Below are 16,213 nucleotides of genomic sequence, written 5' to 3'. Positions count from 1 at the left end.
CTTTATTGGGGAACAGTGTGTACTTCCAGGACTTTTTTCCAAGTCAAGTTGTTGTCCTTTCAGTATTAGTTGTGGAGGGAGCAGCTCAGCTCCATGTCCAGTTGTCGTTACTAGTTGCAGGGGGCGCAGCCCACCATCCCTTGTGGGAGTCGAACCGGCAACCTTGTGGTTGAGAGGACGCGCTCCAACCAACTGAGCCATCCGGGAGGCAGCTCAGCTCAAGGTGCCCTGTTCAATCTTAGTTGCAGGGGGCACAGCCCACCATCCCTTGTGGGACTCGAGGAGTTGAACCAGCAACCTTGTGGTTGAAAGCCCACTGGCCCATGTGGGAATCGAACCAGCAGCCTTCGGAGTTAGGAGCATGGAGCTCCAACCGCCTGAGCCACCCGGCCGGCCCAGAACATTTTTTAAATTTCTCAAAGGTCTTTTTTTTAAAGTTTTATCATTAAATTTTAATTGCATTATTCCAGTTATTCCAGTAAATGATCCCACTCAATTTTGCTTTGTGTTTTTTTGTTTGTTTGTTTGTTTGAGGCTTTCATTGTGGCGCATTTCATTATAAATGTGACCTTGGTCCCCTGGGCTTTGATTTTTAAAGTTGTACTTTCTAAAGGTGTAGTCAGATAAATGCCACTCTGTGGATTTGTGCTTATCAGTTCTTCCTTTCATACCTCTGTGGCTTATTTACATTTTCCCACGCTCAAGGACTGTCACCTTGCACAGCCTTTGTGAGGGCGTTTCCGTCCACTGCCTCCCCCTGCCCCCATCGCTGAGAGTTTCTGCTTCGTCTAAACGGAAGACATGCATCTTTTTCATTCTACTAGTGTCTTCTTTGTTTCCCAAAGGCTCGTGTTTATTTATCCAGGTATCTGGTCAATAATCAAATGGTGCCTCTGCACAAGCCTGCCTCACTCCGCATAAAACAGAACCGCGCGTTCGTCTCTGCTCCTAACGGTTCCTCCACATTCTCCATCTCTGCCAATGTATCGTGAACCTGAAATTCTGTTTTCAACAACATACAGTTTCTGTAAAACTTTTGTTTGTGTTTAGCTCTGTAGCCATATTGACAATTTCAGTGTTAAATTTCTGTGTGTGAATGCTGGTCCCGGGTCATTTCTGTCACAGCCCCCCATTCCTGAGGGCCTCCCTGGGGGTCACCTCTCAGGGACTGACTGCGCATGCAAATGCGTCTGTTGCCCTCCTGCACAGGTGAAAACTCGTGGGGCGTAACCGTACCAGGTCCCAACCTTCTTTTCCTCAAATCTCCATGGAGGCTGCCCGGTGTTCTTGCCATTGTCTTTCCCAAGGTTTGACAGCGGACATTAGAAGCGTCTGCATCAAGGCCTTGGTCACCTTACGCCACCATTTCCAGTGTCTCTCAGCCGTGCCATGTGTCCCATGCTCCCCGCGGAGCCTTTCATGTGGAATATGTGGTGTCCTGTCTTCCCTGTCCCTGGGGCCACTCGCAGACCCTGCATCACGGCTGCCCTTTTGGTTCCCAAAGTGGCTGAAGCATTCGCTGTGGGCCCAGGTGTCTGAGGAAACGAGGGTGGTGAGTTCAGAGCAGGAGCTGGCGCCCACCCGGGCCAGGCTGACGCCCCCCCCCCCGCTGCCCCCCTTCAGATCCGCTCCGACAAAGACAACGACATCCCCATCAGGTACAGCATCACGGGAGTGGGTGCCGACCAGCCCCCCATGGAGGTCTTCAGCATCGATTCCATGTCCGGCCGCATGTATGTCACTCGGCCCATGGACCGCGAGGAGCGCGCCTCCTACCACGTGAGTACCTGCACGTGAGCCCCGGGGCCCTAACTGTGGGAGGGGTCTCACGCTGAGCCTGGACCACGGCCACTGGAAAGCTGCTGGAGCTCACGCGCTGGCCCAGCCCCAGGGTTTCTAACTCAGTGGGTCCAGCGTGGGCCCAAGAATTCACACCTCTCATTCCCGGGCGAGGCCACAGTGGGAGAGCAACTGGTCTGGGAGGAGCCGACCCAGCTGATGCACCAGGAGCTCGTGAGGTCATGAGGCTGCTGCACACTCGGCCCACCCGCTCCAGCGCCTCCTGCTCCCCGAGACTTGTGCTTGGAGAGGGAAAGGATGAGAAAACGAGGCTGCAGGCTCAGCATAAAGGGCTGTCCACTCCCTTCCTCTGTGGCCTCACTGGCATGGCAGCTAAGGGGAGGGCCCTGAAGCCAGGGGCAGCGGGCCTCACACCCTCCGCCAAGCCCCTCCCTGGGTTCTGCCTCGTCCGCCAGAGGAGGGTTGGCGCCAGCTGGAGGGACAGGGCTGGGAGCCTGAGCGCCTAAGCCAGCCTCTCACCAGGCGGGACCTGGGCACTCAGCCGCCCTGGCCTCCGCGCTCTCTCCCTTTCTTGTGGTCTGTCCACCCTCCCAGAGCCACAGGCCCTTCTAGAACGCAGGGTTCTGGGCGTAGAGGCATGCTCGGCCAGTGGTGGGGGCCCCAGGGACGTTTACTGAGTGAGAAGAGAATGAAGGGGGGGGCGAGAAAGGGCTGCTCCCCCCCCAAGCGAGCAGCGACCCCGGGTCTCTGCACAGCGGCACCCACCCTACGGCGTCCCTTTCATCGTCCACCTGCTCAGGTGCCCTCCGCCTGGCCGTCTCCGCCCCTCACTAGGCGATCCCCCCGAGTCTTGTCTGGCCTGGACTCTTGGCCTCCACACGGCCCACGTGGAGGCCACTTGCTGACTAAGTTCTCCTCGTTCAGGATCAGACACATTCATTTGTAATCATCGTGGTTGCACAGAAAACCCCTCCTGCACGGCCGGGAACCCTCTCCCCAGCCCCTCCCGGCCCTCAGCCCCAGGCCTGAGCCTCGGTTCTTTGGCTTCTTGCTGGAGTGTGGAGGGGCCAGGCTTTGGGAGAGGAGATCTGATTGGCAGTGGGACGTCCTAACACGTTCTCAGCCCACCGTGAGCTGCACGGCCGCTGCACAGACTCAACTGGACCATTCAACCAACACCGATGTTCATCCAGCCGTGCAGCAAGAAACCTATCATCCTAACACGCGCTGGCTCCCAAAATGGGCTGTGGGCACCAGCAACACGTGTTTAGAGCCTGGCTCTAGGTCCAGGGTCAACGTCTTTTGTCTGCCAACAGACACATGTAGCCTGAGAGGCCGAGGGAGGGAGATGGAGACAGAGAGACACAGAGGGACAGAGACGGAGAGAGAGGAGAGACGGAGGGAGAGGAGAGACAGAGGGACAGAGACAGAGGGAGAGGAGAGACAGAGGGACAGAGACGGAGGGAGAGGAGAGACGGAGGGAGAGGAGAGACAGAGGGACAGAGACAGGGGGAGAGGAGAGACAGGGGGAGAGCGGGGAAGGAGGCTTGACCTGCACACGACCGTCAGTCTCGTGGGATCTCACCGGGGGGCGCCCGGACCAGCCCTACAATCCCTTGGTGGGGAGTCCCAGCACCATGTATTTCTATCTGAGGTTCTTCCATCAGAGCACAGCTGAGGCTCGGGGGCAGGTAACCTGCTGGTCGCGTGTGCCTGGCTGGGGGGCTGTGGCCTCACAGGGACCCCTCGGTAGGGCTGTCAGTCAAGCCTGTTTTGGGACAACCCAGGCCCCAGGCCCCAGCACCTGCTGAATGCAAAGCCATTTCCTGCACCATTGTAATTACTGTGTGGAAACCCTGAACTCAAAACTGGACCACTTTTGGTGTTTCTAGTTAACTGTCTCCTCTGCTGGAATTCCCGCTGACTACCTGGAAAGGGCCCCAGGCTCAGTCCTCCTGCAGCTAACTGGGAGTAACTGACGCTGGTGCCACTGCCTGGCCAAGGGACAGGAGACTCCGGGACCGCTGCTGGCACTGCCCGCTCCATAAGCCTCAGGGACAGCCTGCAGCCCCACCCGCCACTCGGCCCACGGCGGGAGGCTCAGGGTGCAAGGGGAGGTCTGGAGGCCAGGATGGCCGCTCCAGGGTGCACACATCCACCCCCCAGCCAAAGCCCGCTCACGGGCAGGAACTACCAGGCTGCCCAGTGCCAGGACAGCACTGGTTGTGCAGAGGAACCAGCCCCCTGAGCTCTTCAAAAGCACCTGCGGTCTGTTGATTCTTTTGGCCTGACTTGACTCCATAGCTTTGCTGAGAACAACCTCTACCGAGAAACAATGTCACTGCAGCTAGAAGCCCCTGTGGAAAAGCCGGGGATCACAGACTGGTGGTCCCTAGGGAAACGGGTCACATGCCCAGCCTAGAGGGAAACCGAGATTCTCCCGAGGCCCCAGTTCTCTCCAGAGACTCGTGCAGCCCCCACCCCTCCTCACCCCAGCAGGCCAGAGGGAAGCCAAGAACTTGGGGGTGCAGGTGAAAGGACAGGGGCTCCCCAACCCGCAGGGTGGGGAGGTCGTCACATTCCTTGTAAGACTCCAGCATGACCCCGGTTAGGATTTCCACCACACAGGACGCCCACCAGAGCCTGTGGGGCCAGCTGTGCCAGCCAGCGCGTGTGTTAGTTATCTCTGCTGCGTAACAAACGAGCACCCACTTAGTGGCTTAAAACAGCACCCATTCATTAGCTCATGTTCGGTAGGTCAAGTCGGGTGGGCTCTGCTTAGGGTCCCACAGGTGGAAGGAAGTCAGGCCTCTTCCAGCCTGGATGCTGCCTGTGGCCTCTGGGGAGCGCCTGCTTCCTGCTCAGTCGGGTTGTGGCAGCTCCAGATGCTCGGTTCCTCGCTGGCTGTCAGCCAGGGGCTGCTCTCACCCCCTAAGGGCACCCACAAGTCTCGGACTCCCTCACCTGCCACCAGCTGGAGAAGTCGACCTGATCTTAGAGCCACAAAGCCGCTGAGGCCCACTCGGGTGGTGTCCATGCCTTGAGGTCATCCATGCTACAAAGCATAACCCTGCCGTGGGAGGGCACCCAATTGCATTCATACCTGGGGATCAGCACCCACAGCCCTCAGTCCTGTCCCACTGGCACCTCGGCTGCCAAGGGCGGCGAGGTGGGACATGTGGGCTGCTGGTGTTGATGGAAGAAAATCTTGAGTCCACCCGCAGGGGATGTTCAGGGCCCACCGGGAGTGTCCAGGTTCCGCACCCCAAGGAGGAAACCGACGGACCACAATTAAGATACAAAGAAGAACGAGCGACCCGGAAGGGAGGGAAGGAGGCCCCCCCACGGCGGAACTGCGTCTGTCAGCAAGCATCGTTCCCACTCCCATGGAGACGAAGCCCACATATTAATATTTCCCATCTTCCTTTCCACGACGACAACAGAAAAACGTCCCATTCAAAGCAACGCAGGAAATGCGTTTGCACGGCACTCTCCGATCTGCAAGTCACAGAAAGCTTGGATGGCTCCTGTGTTGACATTGCTTGTTTCCACCCCAAGACAAGCCCTTTCCCAAGCCCACAACCCCCTGCCCACCTGACAGGTGGATGAAGGTGAAGGTTTCCAACAGATGCTGCCAAGTGTAATTAGACTTTGGGGGTTGGGGTGGGGGTGGGACAAGGAGAACCCTGACAGCCAGGCTGCTTTCATCACTTTCATTGCTGTCTCCACTGTGGGTGCCCCTACTGCTGATGGTGGCATCTGAAACCGGCAGTGTCACTTAGGTTAGAAGACAGTAACTTTGATTTTAGCTCAGAAATACCTTTTTCAAAGTCTCCTCCACCTTTGACTCAGTGCGTTACTGCATGACTGCGTGTGACAGGGTGACATCCCCCAGCCGTCCGCCCGTCAGACCTTCTCAGCAGGTTGATGGGGTGTAGGCCGGGATCCAGGGTAACGAGGGCCTGTTGTCACCTGGGGTGGGGAGGGGGCATTTCAAGATGTCACATGACATTTCACACCCACAGGCACTGGCAGGTCCTGCGTGGCAGGTTCCAGCTTCCCCTGGAATCGGACCTGACGTGTCGCCTCCTGGGGTACAACGAGCCTCAAGATTCTCCTAAAACACACGTTTCAAGGGCACAATTCCACTCAGGGCTGTCGGAACGGAGCTGACGGGCTGAGGCCAGCGTGGACATGTGCGAGCCTCCTCCCCCTTCTCCCCAGAGGCTGGCGGAGTGGGGGTGACGCGCAGCCCTGGGCGCCCTGTGCAGGGTTGTGCACGGCCTCCTGCTTGGAGACGCTCCCTGCCGGCAGGCTCAGGCGCGGGCTCGTCTCGGCACGCTGGCCTTGGTGCTGTCGTGTTGCAAAGACCTGGAGCTCCCATGTGTCCAGCTTGGAGGGGGAGTAGTTTTAACAGAGAAACGACTGGGACACCATGATGTGACAGTCACAGCTTCGGCATGGAGACTCCTCAGGCATGTCCCCTCCTGTCTCCAAGCCTTGGTTCTCCCTCTGTGTCCCAGGTCCCCAGTAGCCCCACCCCAGACTCCTCTGCTGCCCATGGTGCTCAGACACTCTGTCCCATGGCGGCCTCTTCAAATGTCACCTCCTCTGAGAGGCCTGCTGGCCGCTCCCAACCCCAGTGGGTCGCTGCCATGACACCCAGGTGTGTCTGGCTTCTTTTCCTCCTTAGTGTCCGTCTCCCGAATGAGACAGTGCAGGGACAAGGCCGCGGCTGTCTCGCTGAGCAATAATCTAGGCTCCTGCCCAGTGCCTGGCGCACGGAGGCCCTTGACAGATACTGTCGAGGGAATGAATTAGTGAGTGGGTGAGGAATGAGTGAGTGCAGGAGGAAGTCCAGAAATTAAGAGGCGCGCCCGTCCAGCCCACGTTCAGGAATGTTCCCTTTGTACCTAGAAGCTGGTCCCATTGAGTCCCCGGCAGCCTCTTCCCCAGCAGAGCAGGGGGGCTTCTTCCACCCCACTTTCCTCATGCTTCCCCAGAGCAGGTAAGCCTGGGGGTGAAAGGCCAGCAGGGTGGACTCTCAGTGGGTGCCCCAGTTAACCTTAGCCCCCCTCCAAGTTCGAGGTCCCCCAGGGTCTAGGTCTCCCCAGGCCTGAACTGTCAATAGCAGGAGTTTAGGCCCCCAACATTTGTTGACACAAATGGCTTTTCTGCAGCCACTGTAGGTGGACGTGTACCTCACTATACATGGTGCCGGGACCAGTCTGAGCAGGCCTGGGGGCCCTGGGTGGGCATCAGCTCCAGGGCCTCCGGTCGGCTCCCAGGTCCCACACGCCATCCGTTTCGTCCTCTCACGACCATTCTCTATTTCCACAGAGGCGAGAACCGAGGCTCAGAGAAGCTTTGCCACATGCCCCAGGCCCACCTGCCTCCCGCCCAGGCTGTCCCTTGGGGGCCCGGAACGGTTGTGTCACCTCCACCCCAATGCCCTGGGACCGAGGGACCTTGCTCTCACTGCTGCCCGAGGCTGTGCCCCCAGAGGTGGCGCTGTCCTGACGCTGCCCGTTTGCTTTCCAGCTCCGCGCCCACGCCGTGGACATGAATGGTAACAAGGTAGAGAACCCCATCGACCTGTATATCTACGTCATCGACATGAATGACAACCGGCCCGAGTTCATCAACCAGGTCTACAATGGCTCCGTGGACGAAGGCTCCAAGCCAGGTGAGCCCAGCCCTGTGGCCCAGGGCGGGGGGAGCAAGCCCGAGACCAGGAGGCCGGGCTTCTGGGGGGGCCCGTCAGCCTCCCACTATCCCGATGGCCCCATGGGACCCACCCACTGATGTGTGTGTTTAGCAAACACCCACTGCGTGCAGACGCTGCACTGGGAAGTGGGGCCTTCACGATCCAATCGGGGACACAGACAAAAGATGAGCTAAAGCACATGAATGAAGTCCTTGCAGTGACGATGAGGCTCCGACGGAAACCGATGGGGCACGAAGAGTCACAGGGGTGGCTGTAGGTCAGGAGGACCCCTCTGCGTAGGTGACAGGTAGGCAGGAGCTGCAGGGCGAGAAGGAGCAGTGCTCAGGGTCGAGCTGGGACCAGTGTGTGCTGGCAGGGAGCCTGGGAGGAGAAGGCATGTGCAACGGTCCTGGCCTGCCATTCGGGGTCTTCTGGGCCACACCGGATTTCATTCCAAACACCATAGGAACCCCGAGAGAGGGCCAGACTCCCCCAGCCCAAAGAGGTGAGCCCATGAAACCAAGGCCCTCGGCTCCCCTGAGAGCTCACCAAAGGGCCATCTTCCCACAGACTTCAGCGCAGCCTGAATGATGGTGACCACTTTATCATGTGGCAGGGCCCTTCCTAAGCACATGACACATCTGGTCTTCGGAATCCGTAACTACCAAGAAGGGCACCCCCCTTCTCCCCTTTAGCAGAGACGAGACACGAGCGGCCCAGACCCCGCAGTGTGGGTTCGAATCCCCAACCTGGGCGCGGGGGGCAGCGGCATCACCTGGGGACAGGTGACAATTGCAGTCTCTCTGTGTCTCAGACTCCCGGCAGGTGGGGCCATGGGTCTGGGCGGACAAGCCGCCCAGGTGATTTCTGTGCATTCCCAGGTTTGAGAAGCACAGCCCTGCACTGCTGTCCCCTGCATGAGGTAGGGAGGTTGTCCTTGGCACAAATGCCTGGCTTGGGTGGCACGGGGGAGCAGAGCCAAGTGTCACTGATGAGTGCCCTGTGGGGCTGCCAGAAGGAGCCACTGAAATACAGGATGTGCGCGGGGTTTCAGAGACGAGTCATTTTCACATAAGCATGTCCCTTGCAGACCGAATTCCTCGTGGAGCTAAACTTCCCCCCAGTGAGCGCCAGCTCGCTGGAGGGCTTCTGGGCTCTGGGAAGGGCTGAGCACACGGCACGCAGTGTAGGGGGCTTCCGGAACATGGAATGTGGCTCCAGCGGCCACCGCAGAGGGTCAACCGGGCTCCACTCGGGGCGGTGAACACAAACATTTATCATCACTTCTCAGCGAGGTGGTTTTTATAGCTCTGTCTCCAGGGGCTGCTGTTTCAACAAGGTGAACTGTGTTTTCGATTGATTGTCTCAGAACGGTGAGGCGCAGGCCAGCCCAGTGTCAGCAAAGGGAGCGGGATGTGACATTATTTCTGCCGAAACCTTGGGCGGCTGTTCCCTGCCGTCCCCTTGAGGGGCAGGGGCAGGTGGTGGGTGGGCAAATTAGCTGCAAGTAGTCAAAGGAAACGGATGAGGGCTGCCAACAGCCACCTCTTTAAGGAGCTGGGGGTGGGGGAGTAGGTGTCGGGCTCCGGGGTGGAGGGTCTTTCTCGTTAATACAAACATAGCAGGACCTCTCTCCCCTTGCAAGACCCAGGACGCTCTGCAAAGCTGCCTGGGTTTTCTATCACAGACCAAACCTCCCTTGTCTTCATTTTAAAACAAATCGATAAAGTCTTCCCCAACGTGGAACTGGCTCTACTCATTAGGATAACAGAAGCAGCAAATTGCTATATCTTTCCAGAAAGCCTGATACGTCTTTAAGCCTGGCCCTCCCATCACCTGCCCCAGAGGGCACGCTGGCCGGGGCCTGGATGGGCCAGAAGGCTGCTGTTGTTCCTGGGAAAAGCCCCCCTTTCCCATGAGCTCCTGCCCCTTCCAGGACTGTGGGCACGACGTGGGACTGACTCTTGGAGCCCCTGGGAGGCCCCGGAGTCTATCTCTGGTCCCAGAACAGCCCTCAGAGGGGAACAGTGATGCCACCTCTTTGTGCAACGCTCGACAGAGCTGCAAGGTGCCTCTGTGTACCCAGCTCGACATCCTCGCTCACCCTGGTCAACGGCAAGGGGATGACGTCCATGTCACGGCGTCCTCGAGGCAAGACCCTCCCAGGACCTGGAAACAGCCTCTGTCGCTTCTCCCCTCACGTCGCAAATTATAGGACCAGGTTTACCTAGAGTCTGTGTGCACTAAGGAGAAACTACCGCCAGAAATTAGTCATTGTTCTCTGGAATGACAGGCTAATCAAGGGTTTCAGATGTACGTTCTAAAGGAAAACAAGTGGAAAGATATGTTAACAGTGACTCAGCTAGGTAAGAACCTTGTCAGGTTTGGAAAGCTCATTTGGGGACATTAGCAAGCTGACTAGGGGCCAGGATCACCCCACGTTCTTTTCCAGCCACTGCCCCCCAATTTGATGAAATCCTCTTTGGCGTGGCTGGATTAGACATCTCAGAAGGTGTGGGAGGCCTGGAATGGTCCGGCCCCTTTGGTGGGGCAGCATGCATAGTGTCCTGGGGGCAAGAGCGCCCTCCCCTGAGACCACAGCCCTTAGCTCTCTGCAGTAAGCAGGTAGCCAAGAGCCACCTCAAACGCCCCCTCAAAAGGGATATGCCGGCTCCCATGACAGTGAAGTCCCAGTCGGCTGGGAGCTTAGGTACGGCCACACTGGGGCTAGAATGGAATTGTCCAGAGTCTTGCTGGCCACTGTGTGACCATCTCCTCTGAGTGGCTTCGTTCTTGGGCAGGTTCTGTCTTCCTGTGGCCAGGACGCCTCAGCAGCGGCAGGCGTGTCCTGAGCAGGAAGGGCAGTAAGTAGCATCATGGTAGTTTCCCCAGGAAAAGCACTTGTGTATGAGTGTCGTTCTCCAGGATGAGAAAACATGAGCCCCACCCTCAAGGAGCCCATCGTCCAGTTGAGGAACAAAGAAATCTATCTCTGTGCTTCATATGTACCTGTTACTGCACACCTGGGCAAAGGCAGAGAAGCAGGGTTCCCAGGCCGTCGGAAACGGACAGTCTTTCCTGCCTCAGGGCCTTTGCACGTGCTGTGCCCCTCGCCTGATGTCCTCCCCGCTGTTTCTATGATGCTCGTTCCTTTTCCTCCTTCAGCTCACATGTCACTTCAGCAAAGATGTCTTCCTGCCACTCTCACAAGCAGGCCCCCTGCCCCTGAGGTCTTCTGCTGATGCTTGATTACTCTCGGTTACCTAGTCAGTGTGTTGTCAGTTTCTGCCACTGCTTTGGTCCCCCTTATGGGACGGTGACCTGTCCGTTTGCTTCATCACTGTGTTCCGAGCAAGGGAGGGACTTGGTGAAGGCCCAGCCTCAGCCAGACCCCACGGGGGCTCTGGAGCCTAAGTGACTCCCGAGGACATGTCTGGTCCTGCTTCCTGGAGGTCTGGGGACGATCAGCCATTGATGGCGGGAACGCAGCGGACAGCTAGCTGGGCATTCGTCCTGCCGACTCCCTGAGTCACACACTTCCTGCCACACTGCCCAGCACCCCACTTTCCAGAAAACAAGGTCAGGGGCTCAGGACGGACCACAGAGCACGTCCTCACAACCAGAGCAGCCCTGCCAGTGCACCAACCGTGAGGTCCACCGGCTTCCTGATGGCGTCCTCCAGCTGGAAATCAGAAGCGCAGTCTCACACGCCCCAGCCCCAGCCCAGACCAGTCCCGCGGCACTTCTTGAACCTCCTGAGAAAAGACGCTTCTGTATTGATTATTTTTTAACTAAAAAAGACTCTAATTGGAATTCTTGCTTTCCCTCACCCCTTGTAACTGCGTGAGGGCCTATATTATAAATTTTTAAATTAATGTCACTTTAAAATATTAACTAGCAGAGAAATCCACATGCTGCAAATGAAGTCAAAGAAACCTTCATCTGTATAACGCAGGGTTGGTGCTTAAATAGATTATTCTATTAGTGGGCCCGCTTATTTATTTATTTTATTTCCGAGCCGACAGAGGACCCCCGAGATGAGCATCATGACTAGTGCACAGATGGCACAGATACTTGAAAGTCATCTGAATATTACGGATTTAAATCTTTAGCCTCAGTGATTTGAGCAGAAAGCCAATTATGGGGCTGAATTAGTTTTCAAATTAAACTGCAATTTAAGGCTTGGGAAATTAATCCTTTAAGGCGCATGGCAGCCTTTGTACATGAATTCCTCGGGAGGGCCCAGCCCTGGCTTCCTCGCCTTGTCCTGTTGGCGTGATTAATAAAGCAATGTCCGGTGTCACAGGCAGCCGACAATATCCCTCATTAAGTGAAAATGCAATCCTGACGTTCTGTCTCATCTGCTAAGAAAAATTCAAGCCTTTCTCCTGTGGAAGGGCAACTTGCCCTGGCCCCTAGCCCAGGGGACAGGGGCCACTGGGACCCCGGTCCCTGTGGATGTTCCCTGGGTGAGCACTTCCTCAGCGGAGGGCACAAACAGGGGACTGTGCCCAAATCAGTCTCACAGGTGGCCAGGCACTTTCCGCAGACGCAGTGTGGCATCTGGGAGCAGGGGGGCTGTGTGTGGAGTTGGACCCGCCAGCTGGAGAAGGCGAGAGGGCCAGGAGGGGAATTCGTGTGTCAGGGTCACACCTCTGCAGACATACGGGGCCGGCCCTGCTCACGCCCCAGGTGCTCAGCTTGAAGCCTTGCCACAAGCCAAAGATTGCCACCAGAAGCTGGGAGAGGCGGGAAGGATGGCCCACCCCCGCCTCCCGCCAGCCCCATCCTCAGGGACTTTCTTCATCTGTTCTGTTCAATGCCGGAAGCAGGGCTTGGCACATAGTAGGTGTTCAGGAAATAACTGCTGGGGATTTCACCCTTTGCTGTCAGGAACCGTGTCAGCATGGCCAGTGGGGACACGACTAGTCTTTCTTGCATATCTGTGACTTTTGTCTTCAAGATGAACTCCTAGACCTGGATTTGCTGAATGGGCACATTTGAAGGGCGTTTTGGAAACAGATGGGCAAACTGCCTCCAAAAGCTGAGGCCGTCTGCTCTCGGAGGCTGTGGGGGCAGTTCCCCTTTGTAGCCCTGCCATTAGGCACCATCATTATTTTAAAATAGTGTTTGCTCATTGGTGTGTGGAATTGTGTTCCCACCTTTTCTTTGATCAATAATAAAGTTGGTTTTAAAAAGCAGGAGGAGCTAACGCTCCTCGGTGGTAGAGCTCTGACACTGAGGCCCCTTGGCTGGAGACACTGACCCGAAGTGTGTCCCCGGGTGAGGGTGCCAGGGTTCTTCCTGCATTGTGCCTCCAGATACTTCCCAAGGAACATGCACTGCTCACCCTGAGCGTGTTTTGGTTTTGCGACCATTAAGCAGTTACCAGCGTGTCATTGGTTTTTAAACGCGGATCCCTGAGCAAAGGAGCTTGATACCCAGATCTGGCAGGATTTTGTAATGAGTCGGGAACCGAAGGGCAGCTCAGGTGAAGGTCACAGCCCCCCTGGTCTGTCTGAGCTGAAGACAGTGGGCAGTTACTTTATGGCCTGTTGTGTGGGTCTGGGGGCCCAGGGGCTTTGGGCCCCTGCCTTCCCCATCATCTCCGACTCTGCATACCACCGAGCCTCGGTCGGCAGCCATTGTCCTGTGGGTGCAGCACGGGAGTGTGGCCCCTCGCTCATCTGGCCCCTGGTGCTGCCCCATGGAAGGAAGGCAGGGACCTTCCTTCCAGGGAGCTGCCTTGGAGCCATGGACCTGGCGTGCGGGAGGGCTCTTCCCTTCACTTGCTCACCTACATTCCAACGTGGTGTTTCACTCGCGAGTCCCACGTGAGGGGTGGACGGAGAACCTCATCCCAGCAAGCAGACGAGAGGCACGTTACCCCATAAGCATGCTCCTGGCTCTCTCCATGCCGACAGCCACTGCTGGTGGCAGCTGCTGAGGCCATGGTGAAAAAGCAAAGCCTCTCAGTGTGGCAACCTTTTGCATGAAGATAAATATATTTAGTGCAAAGGACTGACCTTTATTCATTCTATTATTTGGGGGTTAAAATATTTTTTCTTTCATAAAACAATTGAGCTGGATGTATACAAGCATGCACTCTGCCCCTTCCCCATCAATTATCTGTTTTTTCTTTTCCCCTCCATCTTCTCCACGTCCCTCCCCCACTGCGCCATCGCAACTGCCAAGCACCTACCTGTGCCAGGCATGTGCGCCATCTCAGCAGCTCGTCACTCGTTTCACAGATGACAACCTCCCAGAGTCTGGGGGCCTAGGGCACAGGGGAGCAGCGAGTGGTGGCCAGATTCCACCCCACCAAGGCCAGCTGACTGCCCCGCTCTCCCCTTTTGTGGAGATGAGGTTTCCAGTAGCTCCTTAGCTTCAAGAAGGTGGTAAGACGGTAACAGGCCTCTGTCAGGCATGTTGTTCACTTTGCAAGTGAAATTCTGCACGTGTTGTTTGTTTGTTGTTTGCTTGTTTAAGCGGCTTCAAAACCCCCAAGGCAAAATTGTTTTTTTATGCAGTTCGTATTGTTGAGATGTATGCATACACTTATCCTTTATATAAACATTTATACACAAATACACAGACTCACATGCGCACACACAGGTACATACAGACTCTGCTCTGCCTTCCTGTATTGCTGAACTGTCCTCTGGGATCACAATCTTTCTGCCGGAAAAACACCCTTAGCATTCACTTTAGTGCAGGTCTCCACGTGATGAATTATCTCTTTTTTGATTGTCTAAATATGTCTTTATTTCACTTTTATTTTTAGAAAGCTTTTCTCAAAGAACAACGAATTCTGGGTTTTCCATTATTTTCTTTCAGCACCTTTTTTTCACTCCCTTTTTTTCTAGCTTCCATTACTTCTATTGGGAAATCAGTCTTAAGTCTTCTTATTGCTCTGTTAAAAGTTTTATACCATTTTAAAAATTCTCTATCTGCTTTTAAATTTTTAATCTTTGGCTTTTATCAGTTTCACTGTGATGTGACTCACTGTGATTTTCTTTATATTTGTCCCACTTAGACTTGATAGTGCTTCTTGAATCTGTGGCTTGATATCTTTTCTTTTGGAAAATTTTCAGCTGTTCTCTCTTCAAATATTGCTTCTGCCCCATTCTCTCTTTTTGACCCTTCGGGGACTCCAATTATACATGTGATGGACTTACATACGGTTCTTATGCTGTGGTCTGGATATTTTCATTGATGTATCTTCCAATTCACTAGCTCTCCCTTTAGTTATATTTTAACCTATAATACAAACCTATCATGCTGTCAGGAATTCATTCACATTCCTAACTTCAACTATTTCTAAAATATAAGTATGCTGTTCTCTATATTTTTTAATAATTTCTGGTTTTTCAACAGAATTTTCTAGCTCATCCTTTTAGTTCCTTAAACATAGTAAGTTGTGTTTATTTTTAAATCTGCTTCTGACTACTCCATTATCTGAATCTCCTCTGGGTCTGGTTATTGTCTGGTTTTTTTCCTTATTTTCAGTCAGGTTTTGTCTTCTTGTATACCTAGTTAATTAAGTGCTGTAGCTTGTGTATGAATCATCGCAGAGATAATTTAAGGCTATGAAGGATGTTATCTTTCTCCACAGAAGATTTCCTTTTGCCCCTGGAAGGGATACTAGTAACCTCAGATCATCTTAACCTAAGTTACCTTTTTTAGAGCTGTGTCTCTCTGTTTGGACTATTTCCAGTTCACCCTCACTCCTAAGGTGCTTCTTGAATCTGTGGCTTGATATCTTTTCTTTTGGAAAATTTCCAGCTATTCTCTCTTCAAATATTGCTTCAGGGTTCAACCCAAAGACTAGAGAGTTTTCCAGGCATCTTCCCCCTCAGCAAGCCCTATGCTCAGCTTTACTCCCATCCCCATAAGTCTGTTGAAAGTTCGATGCAGCAATTCAGCTGTCGGCAGCCAATTTTGGAATCAGCAAATGTCTCGAGAGAAAAGATGGGTATCAGTTTCTCCTGTTCTGCCAGCCCCACAGTCTGCACTACTTAGTCATTCTATTGTGTCTTTAAACAAATGTTTTTATGTCATATTTTATCTAGCTTTTCTAATTTTCCTCAGGGAGAAGATTGGTTTAAAAACATAGTCCAGCATTTACTAAAATTAGAACTTCCTGGATTTCTTTTAAATACTTAATTTCCCTCTGGGGAAGTTCTACTGATAATTAAATTCATTAAAATTGGGTTTATACACAACTCTGAGAATGTATTCATTGCGTGAAGTAAGTTTGGTGTGTTTGTTTGGAGAACTTTTATGTAGGGCTCGCAAAACAGGAAGCTCTTTACTGTTTTTCCCTAGAAGACACGTAATAAGGATGTGTTGAGTGAATGAATGAACGAATGTCCTAGTGGGTGCAACTTCTTCTTGCCTGACTACAACCAATCCTCTACAAAATCCAGTAGATGAATTAGCCTTCTTACTATCCATTCTCCACCCAGCAATAGCCCTGGCTTCTTACAGTCTGTTTTCTCCGTGTGTCTTAAAAACATAAACTTGATCACATCATTCCCCTGATAAAAATCCAATACTCGCTTCCCTGTGATCTTAGGAGAAAGTCCAGAATCTCATGGGCCCAGCGCACGTCTAACCCCACCATGTGCCCTGTCCCCCTCTCTGCTCCTCAAGCATGCAGAGCTCTTCCCTGCCCCAGAGCCTTTGCCGCCTTCCCAGAGTCCT

General features: G+C 54.3%; 1 protein-coding gene across 3 annotated transcripts in view; it reads left to right on the top strand.

Annotated features, from left to right (window-relative positions):
* CDH4 (cadherin 4) overlaps positions 1-16,213 on the top strand; it is a 431,321-nt gene that overhangs the window by 378,233 nt on the left and 36,875 nt on the right. For all 3 annotated transcript variants that reach the window (XM_081034128.1, XM_081034130.1, XM_081034129.1), the window contains 2 exons: positions 1,624-1,779; positions 7,342-7,486. In XM_081034128.1, the coding sequence (XP_080890254.1) occupies positions 1,624-1,779; positions 7,342-7,486 (301 nt within the window). The remainder of the gene's footprint in view (positions 1-1,623; positions 1,780-7,341; positions 7,487-16,213) is intronic.

Source organism: Rhinolophus hipposideros (assembly GCF_964194185.1).
Source record: "Rhinolophus hipposideros genome assembly, chromosome: 22".
In the NCBI taxonomy this organism is placed as follows: domain Eukaryota; kingdom Metazoa; phylum Chordata; class Mammalia; order Chiroptera; family Rhinolophidae; genus Rhinolophus; species Rhinolophus hipposideros.
This window is presented reverse-complemented; position numbering and strand designations above follow the sequence as displayed.